Source organism: Lucilia sericata, unplaced genomic scaffold, assembly GCF_015586225.1.
Source record: "Lucilia sericata isolate MDLA Ls3-8-SP2 unplaced genomic scaffold, ASM1558622v1 Contig001179F_arrow, whole genome shotgun sequence".
In the NCBI taxonomy this organism is placed as follows: Eukaryota; Metazoa; Arthropoda; class Insecta; order Diptera; family Calliphoridae; genus Lucilia; species Lucilia sericata.
Genome location: NW_023995147.1, coordinates 6,917 through 27,500, shown reverse-complemented (window position 1 = coordinate 27,500; position 20,584 = coordinate 6,917). Strand labels below are relative to the sequence as shown.

The 20,584-nt window shown below is 29.6% G+C and overlaps 1 protein-coding gene across 1 annotated transcript in view; it reads left to right on the top strand.

The window, feature by feature from the left end:
• LOC119610405 (putative uncharacterized protein DDB_G0271606) overlaps window positions 1-8,409 on the top strand; it is a gene marked incomplete at its 3' end in the record, with an annotated part of 104,899 nt that extends 96,490 nt beyond the window's left edge. Inside the window, exon 3 of the mRNA XM_037965579.1 lies at window positions 6,940-8,409. Within this exon, the coding sequence (XP_037821507.1) occupies window positions 7,189-8,409 (1,221 nt within the window). The remainder of the gene's footprint in view (window positions 1-6,939) is intronic.
• Between the last annotated feature and the right edge of the window lie 12,175 nt (window positions 8,410-20,584).

The following is a 20,584-nucleotide window of genomic DNA, read 5'->3' as shown; positions in this document are numbered from 1 at the left end:
ATCATTCAATTTGTTTGAAATGTGTTAGGACAGTATAATAAGCATGGCCTCCTTCACCAGTCACAGGACTAGTTTATTTAAATTTATTTTCTGCAAGTTTACGAAAATCAATAAATTATTCAATTTATATAAAATCTATACAATTTTTATAAAATCTCAAACATAATCTTCCTTTTTCTTCTTTCAAACAAAATAAATTATTAATAAACTTAAAACTCAATTTCCTTAATAAAGAAATATTATTTATATATTTTCAAAAGCAAATCTTTGCTTTAATTTAGTTTTAAAATCTTTTATAAAATTTAAATCGATAATAAAGTTGTAAGAATAAAACAATCAAGAAAAAAATCTTTAATAAAAGTCTCTACAAAGTAACTGTTGTTGTTTAGAAAAAAAAGTTATTATTCAATTTATTTTTCTATTTCTAATTTCTAAATTTCATTTTGGTCTTTTTCTTTTGTTGTTCAAATGAAAAATAAATTTTGTAAAAAAAATTCTTTGAAAAATCTTTCTAAACCTTAGTATGGGACTATATGTGTATGAATGAAGGTTTGAGTTTATCAATAATTTGTTTTCTGCCTTTAACTGATGATGTTGTTATTGTTGCAGTACTGCCTTTTTACCTTTATTGTTTTTAAGCCTTTTTTTGTTCTTATAGTTGGTTTTTGAAAGGTTTTTTCAGTTATTTTTACAAAACGGGTGGTGTCTGCTGACTTTTTGATAACTATTGTTTAAAAATGAACAGACACAAAAAACATCTCCAAGATTTTTTCAGTTTTGATAAAACTAAGATGTGGGGTATTATTTTTTTTAAGATTTTCATAAAAAACGGCAGATGGGTTTGTTTTTAGCCTTTTGAAAACAAAAGAATTGTTTTTATTCCAAGGTGTTTTCATTTGTTTTTCCCCTCTTTAAAGAACGAAAGAAAAAAGTTTAATAAAGAAGACACTTAAAAAATAATTTGTTTAAATTTTTCAAAATAACAAAAAATACTTATATATAAAATGCCATAAATAATACTTACTACTAAACGGACAAAAAAACTGTAGTTTTAAACTTAAAACAAACATAAATGATTCTTAACATTTTTCTTTTGATACTTTAGCCTTCAACTAAGTTTGTCAGCATGGCTGGTAGTAGGTTTTAAACTTTTCGTTGGTTTTATTTCTGTTTTTGGACCAACAATTTGTTGTGGTCTTCAAAAACTCATTTTTTTCGTTAGCCTAAGGCTATAAAAATGACCATTCGTCCATATGACTGGCCAAGTGACTGTGTGGCTGGTTGGCTGTTTGACTCACTATGTAATCGTCCCAACCCAACGAAGCTCAACTTAACTGCCAGTCTTTTGTTTAATGTCAGCATATGCAACTGACATATTTTTATTTTATGTGCAGAAAGAATATTTAAGAGTTAAAAGTAACCAAAGAATGAATGAATGAACAACCAAACAGATAAATGTTAAAAAAATATACATATATGCACGATGCAATACGCGTTGTAAAACCTGCAAGAAAAAACTCTAGAATTAAAAAGATATTCCTACAAACAACAAAAAAGTTAATGACATAAAAGATGTCATTCAAGATACTACAATGTGTTGTTCCTTGGTTAGTTGACCACGTTGTAACCAGTAGTTAAAACAACTGTTGTTTGTGAATAATACAAGTGGTCATCTTTAAAGAGTACGGAATTGCAAAAAAGACACAACCTACGTACTTTTTGTGGCATGAGTTATGAAAAATATGTTTTCAGTTAGGTCTTGAACGAAATAGTAAAAACTCTATGGCACAAGGAAATGGGACATATTTTCCATTAGTTATCAATGACTTAAGTTATCGCTTAAAAGCTTTTTAAATTTTTCTTTTTCAGTTTTCTTAAAAGCGAAATTAATTTCATATGAACTGTTTTCTATATACACACATACTTAGTAAAACTTCCTATCAATGAAAATATGTTGGAATATATTGATGACCACCAAGTTGTTTCATGATCACCAAGTGATCCTCAATTTTCTATAAAAATATTGATGATCACTAACAGATTAATAAATTTCTATAGAAAATTTTATAGTGATCAAGAATTTTCTATAGAAAAGTCTTTCGATCAACAAATGATCAAGAATTTTCTATAAAAAATTGTTCTATTAAGAAGTGATCAACCATTTCTTATAAAAAAAATTTCAATTACCAAGTGATCAACAATTTTCTATATAAAAGTTTATCGATAACCAAGTGGTCGACAATTTTCTATAGAAAAGTTGATCGATTATTAAGTGATCGATAATTTTCTATAGAAAATTTGATCGATCACTAAGTGATCGATAATTTTTTATAGAAAATTTAATCGATCACTAAGTGATCAACGATTTTCTATAGAAAATTTAAGTGATCAACAATTTTCTATAGAAAATTTAATTGATCACGAAGTGATCAACAATTTCCTATAGCAAATTTTATAGATCACTAAGTGGTCAACAATTTTCTAAAGAAAATTTAATCGATCATTTTCTATAGAAAATTTGATCGATCACTAAGTGATCAACAATTTTCTATAGAAAATTGTGATTGACTAAGTGATCAACAATTTTCTATAGAAAAGTTGATCGATCACTAAGTGATCAACAATTTTCTATAGAAAATTTGATCGATCACTAAGTGATCAACAATTTTCTATAGAAAAGTTGATCGATCACTAAGTGATCAACAATTTTCTATAGAAAAGTTGATCGATCACTAAGTGATCAACAATTTTCTATAGAAAAGTTGACCGATCACTAAGTGATCAACAATTTTCTATAGAAAAGTTGATCGATCACTTAGTGATCAACAATTTTCTATAGAAAAGTTGATCGATCACTAAGTGATCAAAAGTTTTATATAGAGAAGTTAATCGATCACTAAGTGATCAACAATTTTTTATAGAAAAGTTAATCGATCAATAAGTGATTTTCTATAGAAAAGTTGATCGATCACTAAGTGATCAACAATTTTCTATAGAAAAGTTGATCGATCACTTAGTGATCAACAATTTTCTATAGAAAAGTTGATCGATCAATAAGTGATCAAAAGTTTTATATAGAGAAGTTAATCGATCACTAAGTGATCAACAATTTTTTATAGAAAAGTTAATCGATCAATAAGTGATTTTCTATAGAAAAGTTGATCGATCACTAAGTGATCAACAATTTTCTATAGAAAAGTTGATCGATCACTAAGTGATCAACAATTTTCTATAGAAAAGTTGATCGATCACTAAGTGATCAACAATTTTCTATAGAAAAGTTGACCGATCACAAAGTTATCAACAATTTTCTATAGAAAATTTAATCGATCACTAAGTGATCAACAATTTTCTATAAAATAGTTGTTCTAGTGATCGACAACTTTTATAGAATAATTGTTCGATCATTAAGTGATCACTGATCATCTATCCACGAACGATCGACAACTTTTATTGAATAATTGTTCGTTCATCAAGTAGTTAAGTAGTTAAGTGATTAATAATTTTCTATAGGAAAGTTGTTCTATCATTTGGTGATCAACAATATTTTATAGAAATGTAGCATGATCAAAAATTTTCCGAATTTTCAAACATTTTTTATCGAAAGTTATTTGATCATAAAGCGATCTACTTCTATCTAAATTCTATCTATAATTTGAGGACCATTAAGTGATCAACATCTTTCTTAATGGAATATTGAATGGTCTCCATGTGATCAACAATTTTCTATGGGAAGGTTGTTCTATTACTTGCTGATCAACAAGATTCAATAGAAAAGATGTGTTCTATCAACCATTTTTCATAGAAAAGTTTTTCGATCACTAAGTAATTAAAACTTCTTTCAAACAGTTGTTCGATCAACAAGCGATCAAGAATTTATCGAAAATTGTCTTTAGCAAAATTAATCTATCACCTGGTGATCGAGAATTTTCTATAGAATAGTAGTTCGATCAATACTAATCTATAGAAAATTGTTTCTATAGGTTTACAGGTTCTTTTAGAACAGTTGTTTGATCGTTCTGAGATAGTTTAAAAGTAGTATCTTATACATTTTTGTATCCTGTTTTAGTCTAAAACTTAGTGTAGCGTATTTAAGTTAAAATTCTTCTGTAGAGGGTTACAAAATGATAAAAAATGCAAATATTTCTTCTTTATTTCACATATTTTTCTTTTATATAAGAAATACAAATTTATGTACTCTTCAAGATAACATGTGGATAATTTACGACTTTTTTTTTTTATAAATTTTTGTGAAATATTTCCCTTTTTGAAAGAAAAAACAAAAATAAACCAGTAACATTTGTTTAAATAAACGTTAAACCTAAGTTATATAAAAAATAAAATTAAAAAATGAAAAGAGATGAGAGTTTGGTTAAACATTTCTATTTTCTCTATGTCTAACCAATAAAAACTTAAACAATTAAAAAAATTTAAAGTGTTAATAAATTTTATAATTTTTTCATGATTTTATTAATCATAATTTTTATATTTTTTATTTATTTTTTATATGTAGTTGTTATGATTGTATAATCATTTGACAAGTGTTGTTGTTATTGTCAACCATAAATGTTACATTTGTCATTGTAACTTGTTACAAATAAGTCAACGCCGATAGAGAAAGAGAGTGAGTGAGAGAGCGACTTGTTGTCTACAAGTACATTTACCATTTCAAGTGTCATATTAACAATGTCATTTGGTCAATACAACAACTACAGAATAAACATGTTTTATATATTTTTTTAAATTTTTTGTTGCAATTTTATACCGACACAATGTTTGTTGCTGAAATTTTTTAATTGAAATACGTAACGAAATATAAAGTAGATTTTTATGGCAAAAAGAATTTAGTTATATAGATCAAGATTTTTGAGATTAAATGTCACAACAGTGATAGTGACAAACTTAAGATGAAACTTTTTTGGGACAAATTAATTAAAACTACTAAGTTAAGTGAATATTCTAAATTTTACAAATAGTGTTGATTGAATTCTATAATTGTATGTGGGTACCTTTTAAGAAACTTTAGTTTTGACTTCTAATATAAAAATTCCACTAACCCTATTTTTTCCTAATTATTCCCATTATATATGCAACATTTCTAATTAAATATTACAAAAACGTTTCAAGGAAAAATAAAACCCTACAAAATTTCATAATCTTCCCTTGTTGTTAATTGCCACCAATTGCACCATGCATTCATTTTCCCACAATTAAAAAAAAAAAAAACATTTTCAACAACAATAATAACAACAAGAAAAAAATCTCAGTTCCTTAACCAATCATAAAATTATGTTGCATTTTTAGTACTATATGTAAAATGTACATTTTTTCTCTTCAACATTACAAAATTTCTGTTATTGTGTTGATAAAGTACTTACAGTTTAAAGTCAACTTTTTGTATATCCGTAACTTAACTTCCTGTCATAACTTTTAACTTGTTGTTGGTGTTTTTGTTGTTTTCATAAAGTCTGAGTTTTAAATATTTGATGTTTTTAGAGTGTGTGTATGTGTCTGTGTTGCAAGTATTATTTTCATTCTAGACTGGAAATTGTCTGTCCGTCCGTCTTTATGTTTATTTTATTTTTGTATTTAAGTACATGGATGTAGAAGTTTTTCTTACAAAAAGTTATTTTCTGTGATTTTTTTTTTCAAGTTAAAACTGAGTGAAACTTCCTACCGCATGCATGATATTAAATTATGTAATGTTGTTGTTTTTTCGCTTTGTGATTTTTTTTATAGAAAAAAAAATTATGTCTGTATATCAACTAAATTAAATGTGAAAAAAGTGCAGCCATATATTTTTTATATAAAAGTAAACTGCTGCATCTTACAAGCTAAAATAGAGTTGACTCGTATATCAAGTTTTTAATGTCAGCATGAAATAATATCCGTTTTATGTTTCTGCCAGACTTTTTTCACCTTAAGACCAACATATGAGTTTAATGCGGTTTTTATAGAAACACTACAGCCTTTACCAGCAAACATTCTAATATCTCAACAATGCAATATTCATAGTCTAGTCTATAGTCTAGTCTATAGTCTAGTCTATAGTCTAGTCTATAGTCTAGTCTATAGTCTAGTCTATAGTCTAGTCTATAGTCTAGTCTATAGTCTAGTCTATAGTCTAGTCTAGTCTAGTCTAGTCTAGTCTATAGTCTAGTCTAGTCTAGTCTAGTCTAGTCTAGTCTATAGTCTAGTCTATAGTCTAGTCTATAGTCTAGTCTATAGTCTAGTCTATAGTCTAGTCTATAGTCTAGTCTATAGTCTAGTCTATAGTCTAGTCTATAGTCTAGTCTATAGTCTAGTCTATAGTCTAGTCTATAGTCTAGTCTATAGTCTAGTCTATAGTCTAGTCTATAGTCTAGTCTATAGTCTAGTCTATAGTCTAGTCTATAGTCTAGTCTATAGTCTAGTCTATAGTCTAGTCTATAGTCTAGTCTATAGTCTAGTCTATAGTCTAGTCTATAGTCTAGTGTAGTCTATAGTCTAGTCTATAGTCTATTCTATAGTCTAGTCTTATCTAAAGTTTAGTCTATAGTCAATTCTATAGTTTATTCTGTAGTCTAGTCTATAGTCTAGTTTATAGTTTATTCTATAGACTAGTCTATAGTCTATTAAATAGTCTTATCTATAGTTTATTCTATAGTCTATTCTGTAGTCTAGTCTATAGTATTGTCTATAGTCTAGTCTATAGTCTAGTCTATGGTGTAGTCTATAGTCTAGTCTATAGTCAAGTTTATAGGCTAGTATGTAGCCTAGAAAAACAAACATTCTTCTATATATATATCTATATTACCACCCAATTTTAAGTAGAGTGTTTTTTATACTGATTTCAACCGCATAAGGAACTTCTTGGTTTCATTCTTCTTTATAGTTTCATACAATTATTACTGTTAAACTTACCAAACAATTCTTTTTCATGTTCTTTTCCATTTTCAGGTTGTCATCATTTACCACACACAACAACAACAGAAACATCAACGAACCCAATTTCAACGTTAAAATAGAAAATTGTGTGTATTTTGCGAAAGAGATATAAAAAATTTTATAAATGTATAAAATTTATATTATCAGATTTTAATTGAAAACGTGCTTAATTTTTTGAAAAGCAAACTCGAAAAATACACATAAAAAAAATTACTCTCCGATAGCAGAAGGGGGAAAAAACCCATATAGAAAACTATCGTCATGACAGTTAAACTGGCCAAACTGTTTGGTACATCCACAACAAGTAACAATTCATCAGCACAAGTGCCACCACCTTTGCCGCCACCAAATCCGGCACCAGTTTACAATTATTATAATCATCCACAGTTGCAACAAAAATTGCAAAAGCCTTATAATCCTTATATGGATGATGATGACGATGATAATATGTCTTTGTATTCAACTACAGCCTCGATTATGACATCACGCGATCATCCGTTCAACAATTCCCAGCGTCCTTTGTTGGCCGATAGGAAACCACAATTGTTGTTGACACAAAATAACAACAATAATAAAAAGAAAAATTCAACCACAAATCAACAGAATTCTTCTTCTCAAACTTCCTATCAGCAACAGCAATTGCTAAAGCAACAACAGCAATACAACCAGCAGCAGCAACAACAACAACTTCAGTTGCAACAGGAAAAATCTTATATCTCACCCTATGTACAACAACAAAAACGTGATAGTGTTAAAGGTTTGCATGGCTTCAATGATTTCGATATTCTATCCCAACAGTACAATCAACACTTACAATCACCTCACATTGGTTATCCCTATGGCAGTCCACCATCACCTACTCGCACTTCAACACACACAACAGCTACAGCGTCATCCACATCAGCCTTGCAAAATATTGCTGCCAACAATACAACAGCAATAACAACAACGGATTTTGTATTTGATTCTTTGGCAACGACATACGGCAACAATAAACAACAGCAACAACATCAACCATTTGCTAGCATTTCAACTGCCTTAACCTCAACACCACGTTATGGTAATATCAACAATTATGGTTCTACAACTAGTGCCAATGCCTTCTCATCATCATCCACCTCCTCCAATTCCACAACTAACATCATCTCGAACTCCTCACGACCATGTTATGATGCTAATGATGCTGATTATTACACAGCAAGACCTTCAACGGATGCAATGTTGGGTAAATCATCTCGTTTTGAAGATGATTTTTGTAGTCGTCGTAATCTAGACTTTTCTAAGAATACTCATCTTGATGGCGGTGTCGTTGAACATCAACAGCAGCAGCAGCAGCTACAGAGTGGTCCTTTTATTTTTGGCATGCCACCAGAACAACAAACTGATTTTACACGTATGCCTCATGGTGGCCGCTCATTTGGTGATATCTCCGAAGATTCAGGCATAACAAAAGATGATGATAAATACTCAGCCAAGAGAATGGTAAGTTGAAAACCAGATTTACTTATGATTAGTTTTTTTTTTTAACAAATTAATTTAAAAAAAATGTGTAAATTCTAGTCTTACGTCTAGTCTAATATCTAGTCAAAATCCTGGAGTAAAGTCTAGCCTAAATTCTGGTCTAAAGTCTGGCCTAAAGTCTGGCCTAAAGTCTAGTCTAAAGTCTAGTCTAAAGTCTAGCCTAAAGTCTAGTCTAAAGTCTAGTCTAAATTCTGGTCTAAAGTCTAGCCTAAAGTCTAGTCTAAAGTCTAGTGTGAAGTCTAGTCTAAAGTCTAGTCTAAAGTCTAGTCTAAAATCTAGTCTAAAGTCTAGTCTAAAGTAAATTCTAGTCTTACGTCTAGGCTAAAGTCTAGTATAATACCTAGTCAAAATCCTGGTGTAAAGTCTGGCCTAAAGTCTAGTCTAAAGTCTAGCCTAAAGTCTAGTCTAAAGTCTAGCCTAAAGTCTAGTCTAAAGTCTAGTCTAAAGTCTAGCCTAAAGTCTAGTCTAATGTCTAGTTTAAAGTCTAGTCTAAAGTCTAGTCTAAAGTCTAGTCTAAAGTCTAGTCTAAAGTCTAGTCTAAAGTCTAGTCTAAAGTCTAGCCTAAAGTCTAGTCTAAAGTCTAGTCTAAAGTCTAGTCTAAAATCTAGTCTAAAGTCTAGTCTAAAGTCTAGTCTAAAGTCTTGTCTAAAGTCTAGTCTAAAGTCTATTCTAAAGTCTATTCTATAGTCTAGTCTAAAGTCAAGTCTAAAGTCTAGTCTAAAGTCCAGTCTAAAGTCTAGTCTAAAGTCTCGTCTATAGTCTAGTCTAAAGTCTAGTCTTAAGAGTAGTCTAAAGACCATTGTAAAGTCTAGTCTAAAATTTAGTCTAAAGTCTAGTCACAATTTTAATCTAAAGCCTAGTGTAAGTTCTGGTCTAAATCATGTGTAAGATCAATTCTAAAATATTGTCCAAATTCTAGTGCATAGTCCAGTCTATAATCTAATCTTATCCAGTCTGTACTCTAGTCTATATTCCCTATTGGGAATAATGTGCAGATTAGGTGAAACATGGAATGGGGTTTACTCTTTTAGTAAGAATCGATGGAATTACGTTGATTTTAAAAATATTTTTATTTTGCCGGTCAGACATCCTAAAATCCATTTAACAAACAGCAAATCGGATGTCGAGTGAACAATTAAGTTATATAACTTTACTAAAACATTTAAATAGAATTCTATGAATTTCATGTGGTTTTAAAACTTGTACTATTCCTAGTACTTATAACAGATACTAAATAGAAATTAAAACATTTTTCTTGCTTCAACGAAAATTACGAACAAACCTCTAGTATATATAAGAGACTAATAAATGCTCTACATTTTGTGGTTTTCTATACCTAAAACACCACTACCATAACATACAACCAAAAGTGAATACAAATATACATAAAAACATGAATTTTTAATCTTCTTATAGTATGTTGCAATATGCTGGTTAGTTATTATTATTATTATTGTTATTGCAATATTGCTGCAACAAAAGTGTGTTTACTTTGCTTTTAGTTAGTTTAGTTTAGTGTTTATATACATTGCCTCAGAATTGATAACAAGCAACAGCAGTACCAACAGCACCCAAAATAATAAGAACAACAATTATAATTATACACGAAAATCTAAAATTTAAATAGAAAATTCATAACTAAAGATAATAATTTAAATCACACATTGTCTAACAATAGAGACAAACATAAATTGCAACACATTTACAACATTTATATGATATACAATGTAAATTGTAAGAGTAAACAGTTTTATGAATACAACAACTTTATGAAATATAGCAACTAACTACTTTACTACAACATGTTGTACATTGTAAGCTTCATTCGTTATTGCTGCTGGAACTTATGAATATTTAGAATTTATAAATATTTATTTTTAATAAATAAAAACTTAAACAAATTTTTCGACAACTCGTTGCAGAAGAAGAAAACAAACACTTTTATTTTAAGTCTCACCACACAGTGTAACATGGAAAATTATAATGTATTTAATATTGTGTAAGAATTGTTGCATGCAGTTTTATTCATGCTCTAGTATATATGACTGTTTGTTTGTCTGCTTGTTAACATTTTACCAGCCCATCCATTCATCCATCTATCCCTCCATCCAACTAACTTATTGTTTAAATATTTAACCATGTTTTACAAATATTTAACACTCTAAAGTTTTTTTTGTGGTTATTAGTTTAAGCTTAAAACCTCAACATTATAATAGAAAAAATAATTAAATAATAAATTAACAAAGCAACAAGAGCTAGAATAATAACAACAACAACAAAAAATCGACTTAAATAATACTGAATTGTGTTTAGTGGTTTTACAACATTAAGAAGGAATTTTGGTTAAACGCTTTAGGCGAAAATTAAACAAGAACAACATAAAACTTATTGAAAACTTTTGTCCATAGTCCATAGTCCATAGTCTCGTCCATAGTCTGGTCCATAGTCTAAAGTCTAGTCTAGTCCATAGTCTAGTTTAAGCTACATTTAGTCTAGCTTATAGTCTAGTCTATATGTATAGTCTAGTTCATTTTCTAGTCTATGGTCTATTATATAGTCTAGTCTATAGTCTAGTGTATATTCTAGTTTAATCTATACATAGTATAGTCTATAGTCTAATCTACACTTTAGGCCATAGTCGGGTCCATAGTCTAGTCCATAGTCTGGTCCATAGTCTGGTCCATAGTCTAGTATATGTATTGTCTAGTTTAATCTATACATAGTCTAGTCTTTAGTCTTTAACCAAGTCTATAGTCTAGTATATAGTCTAGTCTAGCCTGTAGTCTAGTCTATAGTCTAGTCTATAGTCTAGTCTATAGTCTAGTCTATAGTCTAGTCTATAGTCTAGTCTATAGTCTAGTCTATAGTCTAGTCTATAGTCTAGTCTATAGTCTAGTCTATAGTCTAGTCTATAGTCTAGTCTAGTCTATAGTCTAGTCTATAGTCTAGTCTATAGTCTAGTCTAGTCTATAGTCTAGTCTATAGTCTAGTCTATAGTCTAGTCTATAGTCTAGTCTATAGTCTAGTCTATAGTCTAGTCTATAGTCTAGTCTATAGTCTAGTCTATAGTCTAGTCTATAGTCTAGTCTATAGTCTAGTCTATAGTCTAGTCTATAGTCTAGTCTATAGTCTAGTCTATAGTCTAGTCTATAGTCTAGTCTATAGTCTAGTCTAGTCTAGTCTATAGTCTAGTCTATAGTCTAGTCTATAGTCTAGTCTATAGTCTAGTCTATAGTCTAGTCTATAGTCTAGTCTATAGTCTAGTCTATAGTCTAGTCTATAGTCTAGTCTATAGTCTAGTCTATAGTCTAGTCTATAGTCTAGTCTATAGTCTAGTCTATAGTCGTCTATAGTCTAGTCTATGTCTAGTCTATAGTCTAGTCTATAGTCTAGTCTATAGTCTAGTCTTTAGTCTAGTCTATAGTCTAGTCTATAGTCTAGTCTATAGTCTAGTCTATAGTCTAGTCTATAGTCTAGTCTATAGTCTAGTCTATAGTCTAGTCTATAGTCTAGTCTATAGTCTAGTCTATAGTCTAGTCTATAGTCTAGTCTAGTCTAGTCTATCTAGTCTATAGTCTATAGTCTAACTATAGGTCAAGTCTATAGTCAAGTCTATAGTCAAGTCTATAGTCATAGTCTATAGTCTAGTCTATAGTCTAGTCTATAGTCTAGTCTATAGTCAAGTCTATAGTCTAGTCTATAGTCTAGTCTATAGTCTAGTCTATAGTCTAGTCATAGTCTAGTCTATAGTCTAGTCTATAGTTAGTCGGTAGTTAGTCTATAGTAGTCTAGTCTAGTAGTCTAGTCTATAGTCCTAGTCTATAGTCTAGTCTATAGTCTAGTCTATAGTCTAGTCCATAGTCTAGTCGATAGTCTAGTCTATAGTCTAGTCTATAGTCTAGTCTATAGTCTAGTCTATAGTCTAGTCTATAGTCTAGTCTAAGTCTAGTCTATCTAGTCTAGTCTATAGTTAGTCTATAGTCTAGTCTAGTCTAGTCTATAGTCTAGTCTATGTCTAGTCTATAGTCTAGTCTATAGTCTAGTCTATAGTCTAGTCTATAGTCAGTCTATAGTCTAGTCTATAGTCTAGTCTATAGTCTAGTCTATAGTCTAGTCTATAGTCTAGTCTATAGTCTAGTCTATAGTCTAGTCTATAGTCTAGTCTATAGTCTAGTCTATAGTCTAGTCTATAGTCTAGTCTATAGTCTAGTCTATAGTCTAGTCTATAGTCTAGTCTATAGTCTAGTTTATAGTCTAGTCTATAGTCTAGTTTATAGTCTAGTCTATAGTCTAGTCTATAGTCTATAGTCTAGTCTATAGTCTAGTCTATAGTCTATAGTCTAGTCTATAGTCTAGTCTATAGTCTATAGTCTAGTCTATAGTCTAGTCTATAGTCTAGTCTATAGTCTAGTCTATAGTCTAGTCTATAGTCTAGTCTATAGTCTAGTCTATAGTCTAGTCTATAGTCTAGTCTATAGTCTTGTCTATAGTCTAGTCTATAGTCTAGTCTATAGTCTAGTCTATAGTCTATAGTCTAGTCTATAGTCTAGTCTATAGTCTAGTCTATAGTCTAGTCTATAGTCTAGTCTATAGTCTAGTCTATAGTCTAGTCTATAGGCTAGTCCATAGTCTAGTCTATAGTTTAGTCTATAGTCTAGTCTGTGATCTAGTCTGTTATCTAGTTTATAGCCCATTGTCTAGCCTGTTATCTAGTATATAGTGTAGTCTATTATATAGTCTATAGGCTAGGCTAGTCTATAGGCTAGTCTAGTTTCTAGTCTAGTCTATAGGATATAGTCTTGTCTATAGGATATAGTCTAGTCTATAGTCTAAGTATAGTCTAGTCTATAGGCTATAGTCTTGTCTATAGTTACCTTAGCATCCTTGTGTTTTTCTGTGCAGGGCAATATATGGTCGATCTTGTCCGATTTTTTTACTAATTTCCTTTGACTTAATCCCACTATGCTGCCATAAAAGTTATTTTTATTTACTCATTACTAGCACCATTAGAAATTTTTGTAAATGCCTCTCCTACTTGCATTTCCAAAGAAATTCTTGAAAGTTCTTTTAATTTTCTAAATAAAGCTTATCATTGAATATTTTATGTTTTTACCAACTTAACTTTTATATGACTAAACAAATCTGTATTACCCTCTCCAAAATAAAACAAAATAAATAAAATTTTTTATATTTTTATATTTTAAATCTAAACTGCTTACAGCCCACATAAAATTATCAAGTAAAAAAATATAAAATAATAAAAAATTAAGATAAAATCTAAGAAATTTTATGAACACAAAATTTAAGAAAAAACAATATTATTTATAACTTCCTACCATAAAAATTGCCGAAAAAATATTTTGATAAGTAAAACTCTTTGTTATGATAAGTTACAACAATTAAAATCAGTCAAGTGTAATTGAATAATTTGCTAAATCAACAAGCAGCCAAATGAAAGAAAAAATCACACTATACCGGCAGCCAACTTATGACCGCCACTACTAACTACACCTTGGTGGCAAAGAACAAAAAAAAAAAAAAAAAAAAATGAGCAAAAATTAAATTCAGTCGAAATCAAAAGGAAATTAAGTGTAAAATTATGGTGATGATGGTGCTAACGATGATGTTGAGGTGGAAGTTACCTAACAGTAGTAGTAGACTGAAATTCTCTGTTGCTGTTTCCAACACTTCATTAGCGTAATTTGTAAACTAACACTATTTTATGGTTAAAAATTTTAGTTTTCTGTTCGGGGTTTTTTCTTCTTTTTTTGCAGAGACATATAGCTGTAAAAAATTATAAAATCATGCTAATAACCTTATTTAATTATTTCTAGTTCAACACCTTCTCATAGAATTACAAAAGCAAAAAAATAATTTAACAAAACTACATTATAACATTGCCACGATATCTTCTATTATTTTATTTCTTTGCCTCATGTTTTTCTTAATTTTTTGTTTTTGTTCATCTTGGTTTTTAAAAGTTACTGATGTGTTAAAAAAAAGTATTCTTGTACAAAGCCAACTTTGCAATATGAATGCACATAGAAACATATTAATATGTATGTAAGTAGACATAAGTTTTGTGGAAAATTGCATGCAACATTTTTTGCCTCCTTGTTATAGGCACCAGCAGCAGATGCTTCTCATTATAATTTGTTTTTTTATTTTATTCACATATTCATGTGTTTATATATAGATATAAAGTAACTGAAATTAATTTCATTTTATTTAATTTTCTTTAAATATTATTTTATTTGAATAGTCAGCTTTTAAGTTTTTTCTATCTTATTAACTTGTACAAATTCATCGTGTTAAATGAGAGAATACCCTACTTATAATACCCAATACTGCTTACTCGATTTATTTCAACTTCGAAAGTGAATATTCGAAAATCTTAAGTTATCTATAGTTATAGTCTAGTCTATAGTCTAGTCTATAGTCTAGTCTATAGTCTAGTCTATAGTCTAGTCTATAGTCTAGTCTATAGTCTAGTCTAGTCTATAGTCTAGTCTATAGTCTAGTCTATAGTCTAGTCTATAGTCTAGTCTATAGTCTAGTCTATAGTCTAGTCTATAGTCTAGTCTATAGTCTAGTCTATAGTCTAGTCTATAGTCTAGTCTATAGTCTAGTCTATAGTCTAGTCTATATCTAGTCTATAGTCTAGTCTAAGTCTAGTCTATAGTCTAGTCTATAGTCTAGTCTATAGTCTAGTCTATAGTCTAGTCTATAGTCTAGTCTATAGTCTAGTCTATAGTCTAGTCTATAGTCTAGTCTATAGTCTAGTCTATAGTCTAGTCTATAGTCTAGTCTATAGTCTAGTCTATAGTCTAGTCTAGTCTAGTCTATAGTCTAGTCTATAGTCTAGTCTATAGTCTAGTCTATAGTCTAGTCTATAGTCTAGTCTATAGTCTAGTCTATAGTCTAGCTATATAGTCTAGTCTATAGTCTAGTCTATAGTCTAGTCTATAGTCTAGTCTATAGTCTAGTCTATAGTCTAGTCTATAGTCTAGTCTATAGTCTAGTCTATAGTCTAGTCTAGTCTAGTCTATAGTCTAGTCTATAGTCTAGTCTATAGTCTAGTCTATAGTCTAGTCTATAGTCTAGTCTAGTAGTCTAGTCTATAGTCTAGTCTATAGTCTAGTCTATAGTCTAGTCTATAGTCTAGTCTATAGTCTAGTCTATAGTCTAGTCTATAGTCTAGTCTATAGTCTAGTCTATAGTCTAGTCTATAGTCTAGTCTATAGTCTAGTCTATAGTCTAGTCTATAGTCTAGTCTATAGTCTAGTCTATAGTCTAGTCTATAGTCTAGTCTATAGTCTAGTCTATAGTCTAGTCTATAGTCTAGTCTATAGTCTAGTCTATAGTCTAGTCTATAGTCTAGTCTATAGTCTAGTCTATAGTCTAGTCTATAGTCTAGTCTATAGTCTAGTCTATAGTCTAGTCTATAGTCTAGTCTAGTCTAGTCTATAGTCTAGTCTATAGTCTAGTCTATAGTCTAGTCTATAGTCTAGTCTATAGTCTAGTCTATAGTCTAGTCTATAGTCTAGTCTATAGTCTAGTCTATAGTCTAGTCTATAGTCTAGTCTATAGTCTAGTCTATAGTCTAGTCTATAGTCTAGTCTATAGTCTAGTCTATAGTCTAGTCTATAGTCTAGTCTAGTCTAGTCTATAGTCTAGTCTATAGTCTAGTCTATAGTCTAGTCTATAGTCTAGTTTACAGTCTAGTCTATAGTCTAGTCTATATTCTTGTCTATAGTCTAGTCTATAATCTACTTTATAGTCTATTCTATAGTCTGGTGTATTAAACTAATCTTGGAAATATACACTACGGTTTAGAGCTTTCTATAGTCGGCATGTAATGTCTTAGAAAATTACTATATATCGGGAAGGAAACCCTAACCACTAATATGTACAGCTTCCCAAAGTCACTCTTAAGCGCTTTTAATATATAATTTCCTTCCTTGTTTTTTTTATATATTTTTCCTTTTATTTTCCACTTCTTTTTATCTACATGGCTTATTATAAGCTTGTGAACAGCAGGCCGGGGACAATTATTGTATAAAATGTTTTTTTCTTCTCTTCTTTATTACATGTTTAACTTAGTTGGCAACATGGTTGCTTCTTGTCTATCTAAATAAGCTGCAGGAATTAATGTTAATGTTGTATGTAGATACTAAATAAATTTTACTGCAACATGCTGTTTTGAATACAGCAAATATTACACAAGTAAAATAAATTTGAATAAAATAGGGCAGGACAAATAAAAAAACTAGTTAATAGCAGAAAATGATAAAAAATAACTATTTAATGAATATGAGTTAAGGTTACTAGAAATGAAAAAAATATTTAAACTAGTTGGTACAAGTGGCGGTAAATTTTGTTAATAAAATTTTGTAATATGTTTAATGTCAACACTTGTTAGTAAGAAAAAAAAAAAAACGAAATAATAAATATTTATAGAAATAATTTTTGAAAATAAATAAACAAGCTTTCACTATATAAAAGGATACTTGCCGCTAGTGTTGCTATATTCAGCATTTAAGTAGCATTACATTAGTTATATTCCAATTACTTTAAAAGATGCGATTTGCAAAATGCTTGAATAATTGCCTATATATTCTGTAAAATACATTTTTTCAAATTGATCTATAAATTACAGAGTTATGGCTAAATGAAAACAATTACCTTGTTAGTATTCACTCATGCAATTTTTTTAATAACGGTAGTAGGTCGATTGTTTCTCTAAATCACCTATCAGATAAATCTTAAAGTTCTGTTTTCCAATTTAAGCTCTTCAATGTTCAAGTGTTTATATATTTCTTTTTCATTTCATTTTTTTTACTTGGCTTTTAAATATTGAACATAATCGTTTATAATAATGTTTCTTGTTTTAGTTCTTGTACTTATTATTATTTTTTTTTTTATTTTCTGCTACTTACAATAATTTTTTATTATTATTTGCAATGCAAAATTATTTCAACAGCAAATGTACACAACTTCTTGGAAAAATAAATAAACACAAGAGCAAAATGTTTTTATGCCAGTGGTATTTTTTTTCGTTCTTTCTTAACATTAACTTTGCGTTAAAACAAATTTACAACATAAACTTGTATTAAAAAGTATGCTCTAGTTAATTTAACGTGACCAACGTGTAGAGTTTTTTTATTTAAAGGCATAACTATTCGGATGAAAACTGAACCGAATTGATTAACGCTGATTATTTTGTGGTTAGATAAATAAAATCAGTTTCAGAAATGTCATAAGCAAAACTTTTAGAAATGTCAAATAGAAATAATTGTGGAAAGTATTTTTTAAGATATGTTACAAGAATCTATTAAACCGATTTCTGTCGAGATATAATCAAAACTTTTTTAATGCCATCCTAAACTCGCCGAAATTCGAAACAATAACTGATCAGACTCCATTGATCTTTCTAGTGATATGATCACAAAAACAATAAAACACAACTATACAAAATTAAGCGAACAGATTCAAAGAGCATTCGAAAAGAACTGTTACGTTTTAGTCATTGCCAGGCTTTTGTCGAAATTTATATCGAATTGTTTGTTCACTTTCAAAAACCATAAACGTTTGAATTTCAATGAAACTTCATAATAGTTGGTTCTCTTACTCTAAGACTTTTGCACTTTAAAGCAACAACTTTACAACATGCCTTATAATATCTCGACATATAAATTATAGTTTAAGATGGATTACCTGGCCATATAAAAGCTACTTACCTACAAGCAAATATACTTTATAACATAAAGCTGCAGTATAACTATAGAGTGCTCAGCGTAAAAAATATATATAGGCATTCACTACAAGATTTTTATAACAAGCACCAAACAGGTGGGAAGTATATTGTTTTTGTCATTTCGTTTGTAACACTATTGAAATATCAGTAAAAATCCGAAAAGTTCATATTTATGAATATGCAATCTGGAAAGAAGTGTCCATGTCCATTCATTCGACAAAGTTTCTTGTTGGAGGTATTACAACACAAAGATGATACCAAATGGAATTAGAAAAAAATATCGGAATAATGTTCTGAAATTAGTTATCTTTCGGTAAATCAGTAAATCAGTAAATCATTCATCACTCAGCTTTTCGAAAATACTCTCATAAAGTACTTCCCTCTCCGGACACCAATCTAAGTGTGAATTGCCTATAAGTGTGAGTTGTCTATCACTGATTTGGATCAACGTTGTCAAACTTTGCCACGGGAGTCCGAACACTCATCGGTTTATCACACAAACACAACATGAAATAAAAACCGACATTGTCTAATAATTTTACTCTCTTTACACTCATCGGTTTTTCAAACATGAAAAAAGCACAACATTTTCTAATAAATTTGCTCTTATTTAAAGTGCTCTCTTTCTAGCCATCTCTGAACCACTTGTCAATATGAATTCACAAGTAGTGTATTTATAAATTCGTTACTGATTCATCATAACTATGTTTCGTATTATTTTTCGCTTTTTTTTTTGCTCTCGAGCAACAAAATGTCTAAAACATTATGTTGAATTTTAGTATTTTATATATAATTTAAGAGAAAAAATGTGTTGCAGCTGCATTTAAAGAAAAAATACAATTTAAAACAGTAACAATATTGTTAAACATCAACAACAAACTCGTTGTTGCTGTTGTTGTTACACAGCTAGACATACATAGTTGTTGTTGCCGATGTTGGCTTACAGCGTATACACACATATATAAACATATGTATACGAATAAATATACTTTATATAGAGAGGTAAGGTATCATACATATGCCGAGTGATGGGAGTTGCAAATAGTTAAGTTGTTAGCCAGTTTGTCTGGTGCAGCAATATACAACAAAAACAACAACGTTTGGCAAAATACTTTTTTTTGACTAGATAGTTGTTGATTTTTCTTTTCAAAATTGCTGATGTTGTTTGCTGTTATGACCATGAGATAACTTTGACTTATAAAGTTACTACAACATGTCTACTAAATATTTAGATGTGTGTTTCTTGCTTTTTTTCCAATTTTTTTTTGCTTATTTTTTACATAATTTGGGGAAAATCATGTAAAATAAATTGAATTGTGCAAACAGCAAAAAAAGTGAAAAAAATACTTGAATGACGTCCTTGGGTTAAAAAAGTAATATATTTGTGTAATGATGTTTGTATGTGAAAATTATGCAATTTTAAATTATTTTAAATTTGCAATTTTTTCCAAGATAATTTATGTTCAAATAATATAAGAAAATAATAAATTTATTTAGGAATTTTAATGATTTGATTATAAAGCCAATTTTGACACCATAATTTGATTAGTTGTTATAAGAAATTGTAAAAAGAGGAATTTATTGCAAAATATTTATAAATTAAATGAGGTTTTTATAAGATATTTTGTGTTTAATAAGCAATAAGAGAAAATAATACCAAAATCAAATTAAGCTCTTAGTTCAGTTCTAGTTCAGTTCTATTTCTGTTCTAGTTCAGTTCTGTTCTAGTTTGGTTCTAGTTCTGTTCTAGTTTGGTTCTAGTTCTGTTCTAGTTCTGTTCTAGTTCTGTTCTAGTTCTGTTCTAGTTCTGGTTCTAGTTCTGTTCTAGTTCTGTTCTAGTTCTGTTCTAGTTCTGTTCTAGTTCTGTTCTAGTTCTGTTCTAGTTCTGTTCTAGTTCTGTTCTAGTTCTGTTCTAGTTCTGTTCTAGTTCTGTTCTAGTTCTGTTCTAGTTCTGTTCTAGTTCTGTTCTAGTTCTGTTCTAGTTCTGTTCTAGTTCTGTTCTAGTTCTGTTCTAGTTCTGTTCTAGTTCTGTTCTAGTTCTGTTCTAGTTCTGTTCTAGTTCTGTTCTAGTTCTGTTCTAGTTCTGTTCTAGTTCTGTTCTAGTTCTGTTCTAGTTCTGTTCTAGTTCTGTTCTAGTTCTGTTCTAGTTCTGTTCTAGTTCTGTTCTAGTTCTGTTCTAGTTCTGTTCTAGTTCTGTTCTAGTTATGTTCTAGTTCTGTTCTAGTTCTGTTCTAGTTCTGTTCTAGTTCTGTTCTAGCTCTGTTCTAGTTCTGTTCTAGTTCTGTTCTAGTTCTGTTCTAGTTCTGTTCTAGTTCTGTTCTAGTTCAGTTCTAGTTTAGTTCTAGTTCAGTTCTAGTCCTTATTTTTTTACATTTAATG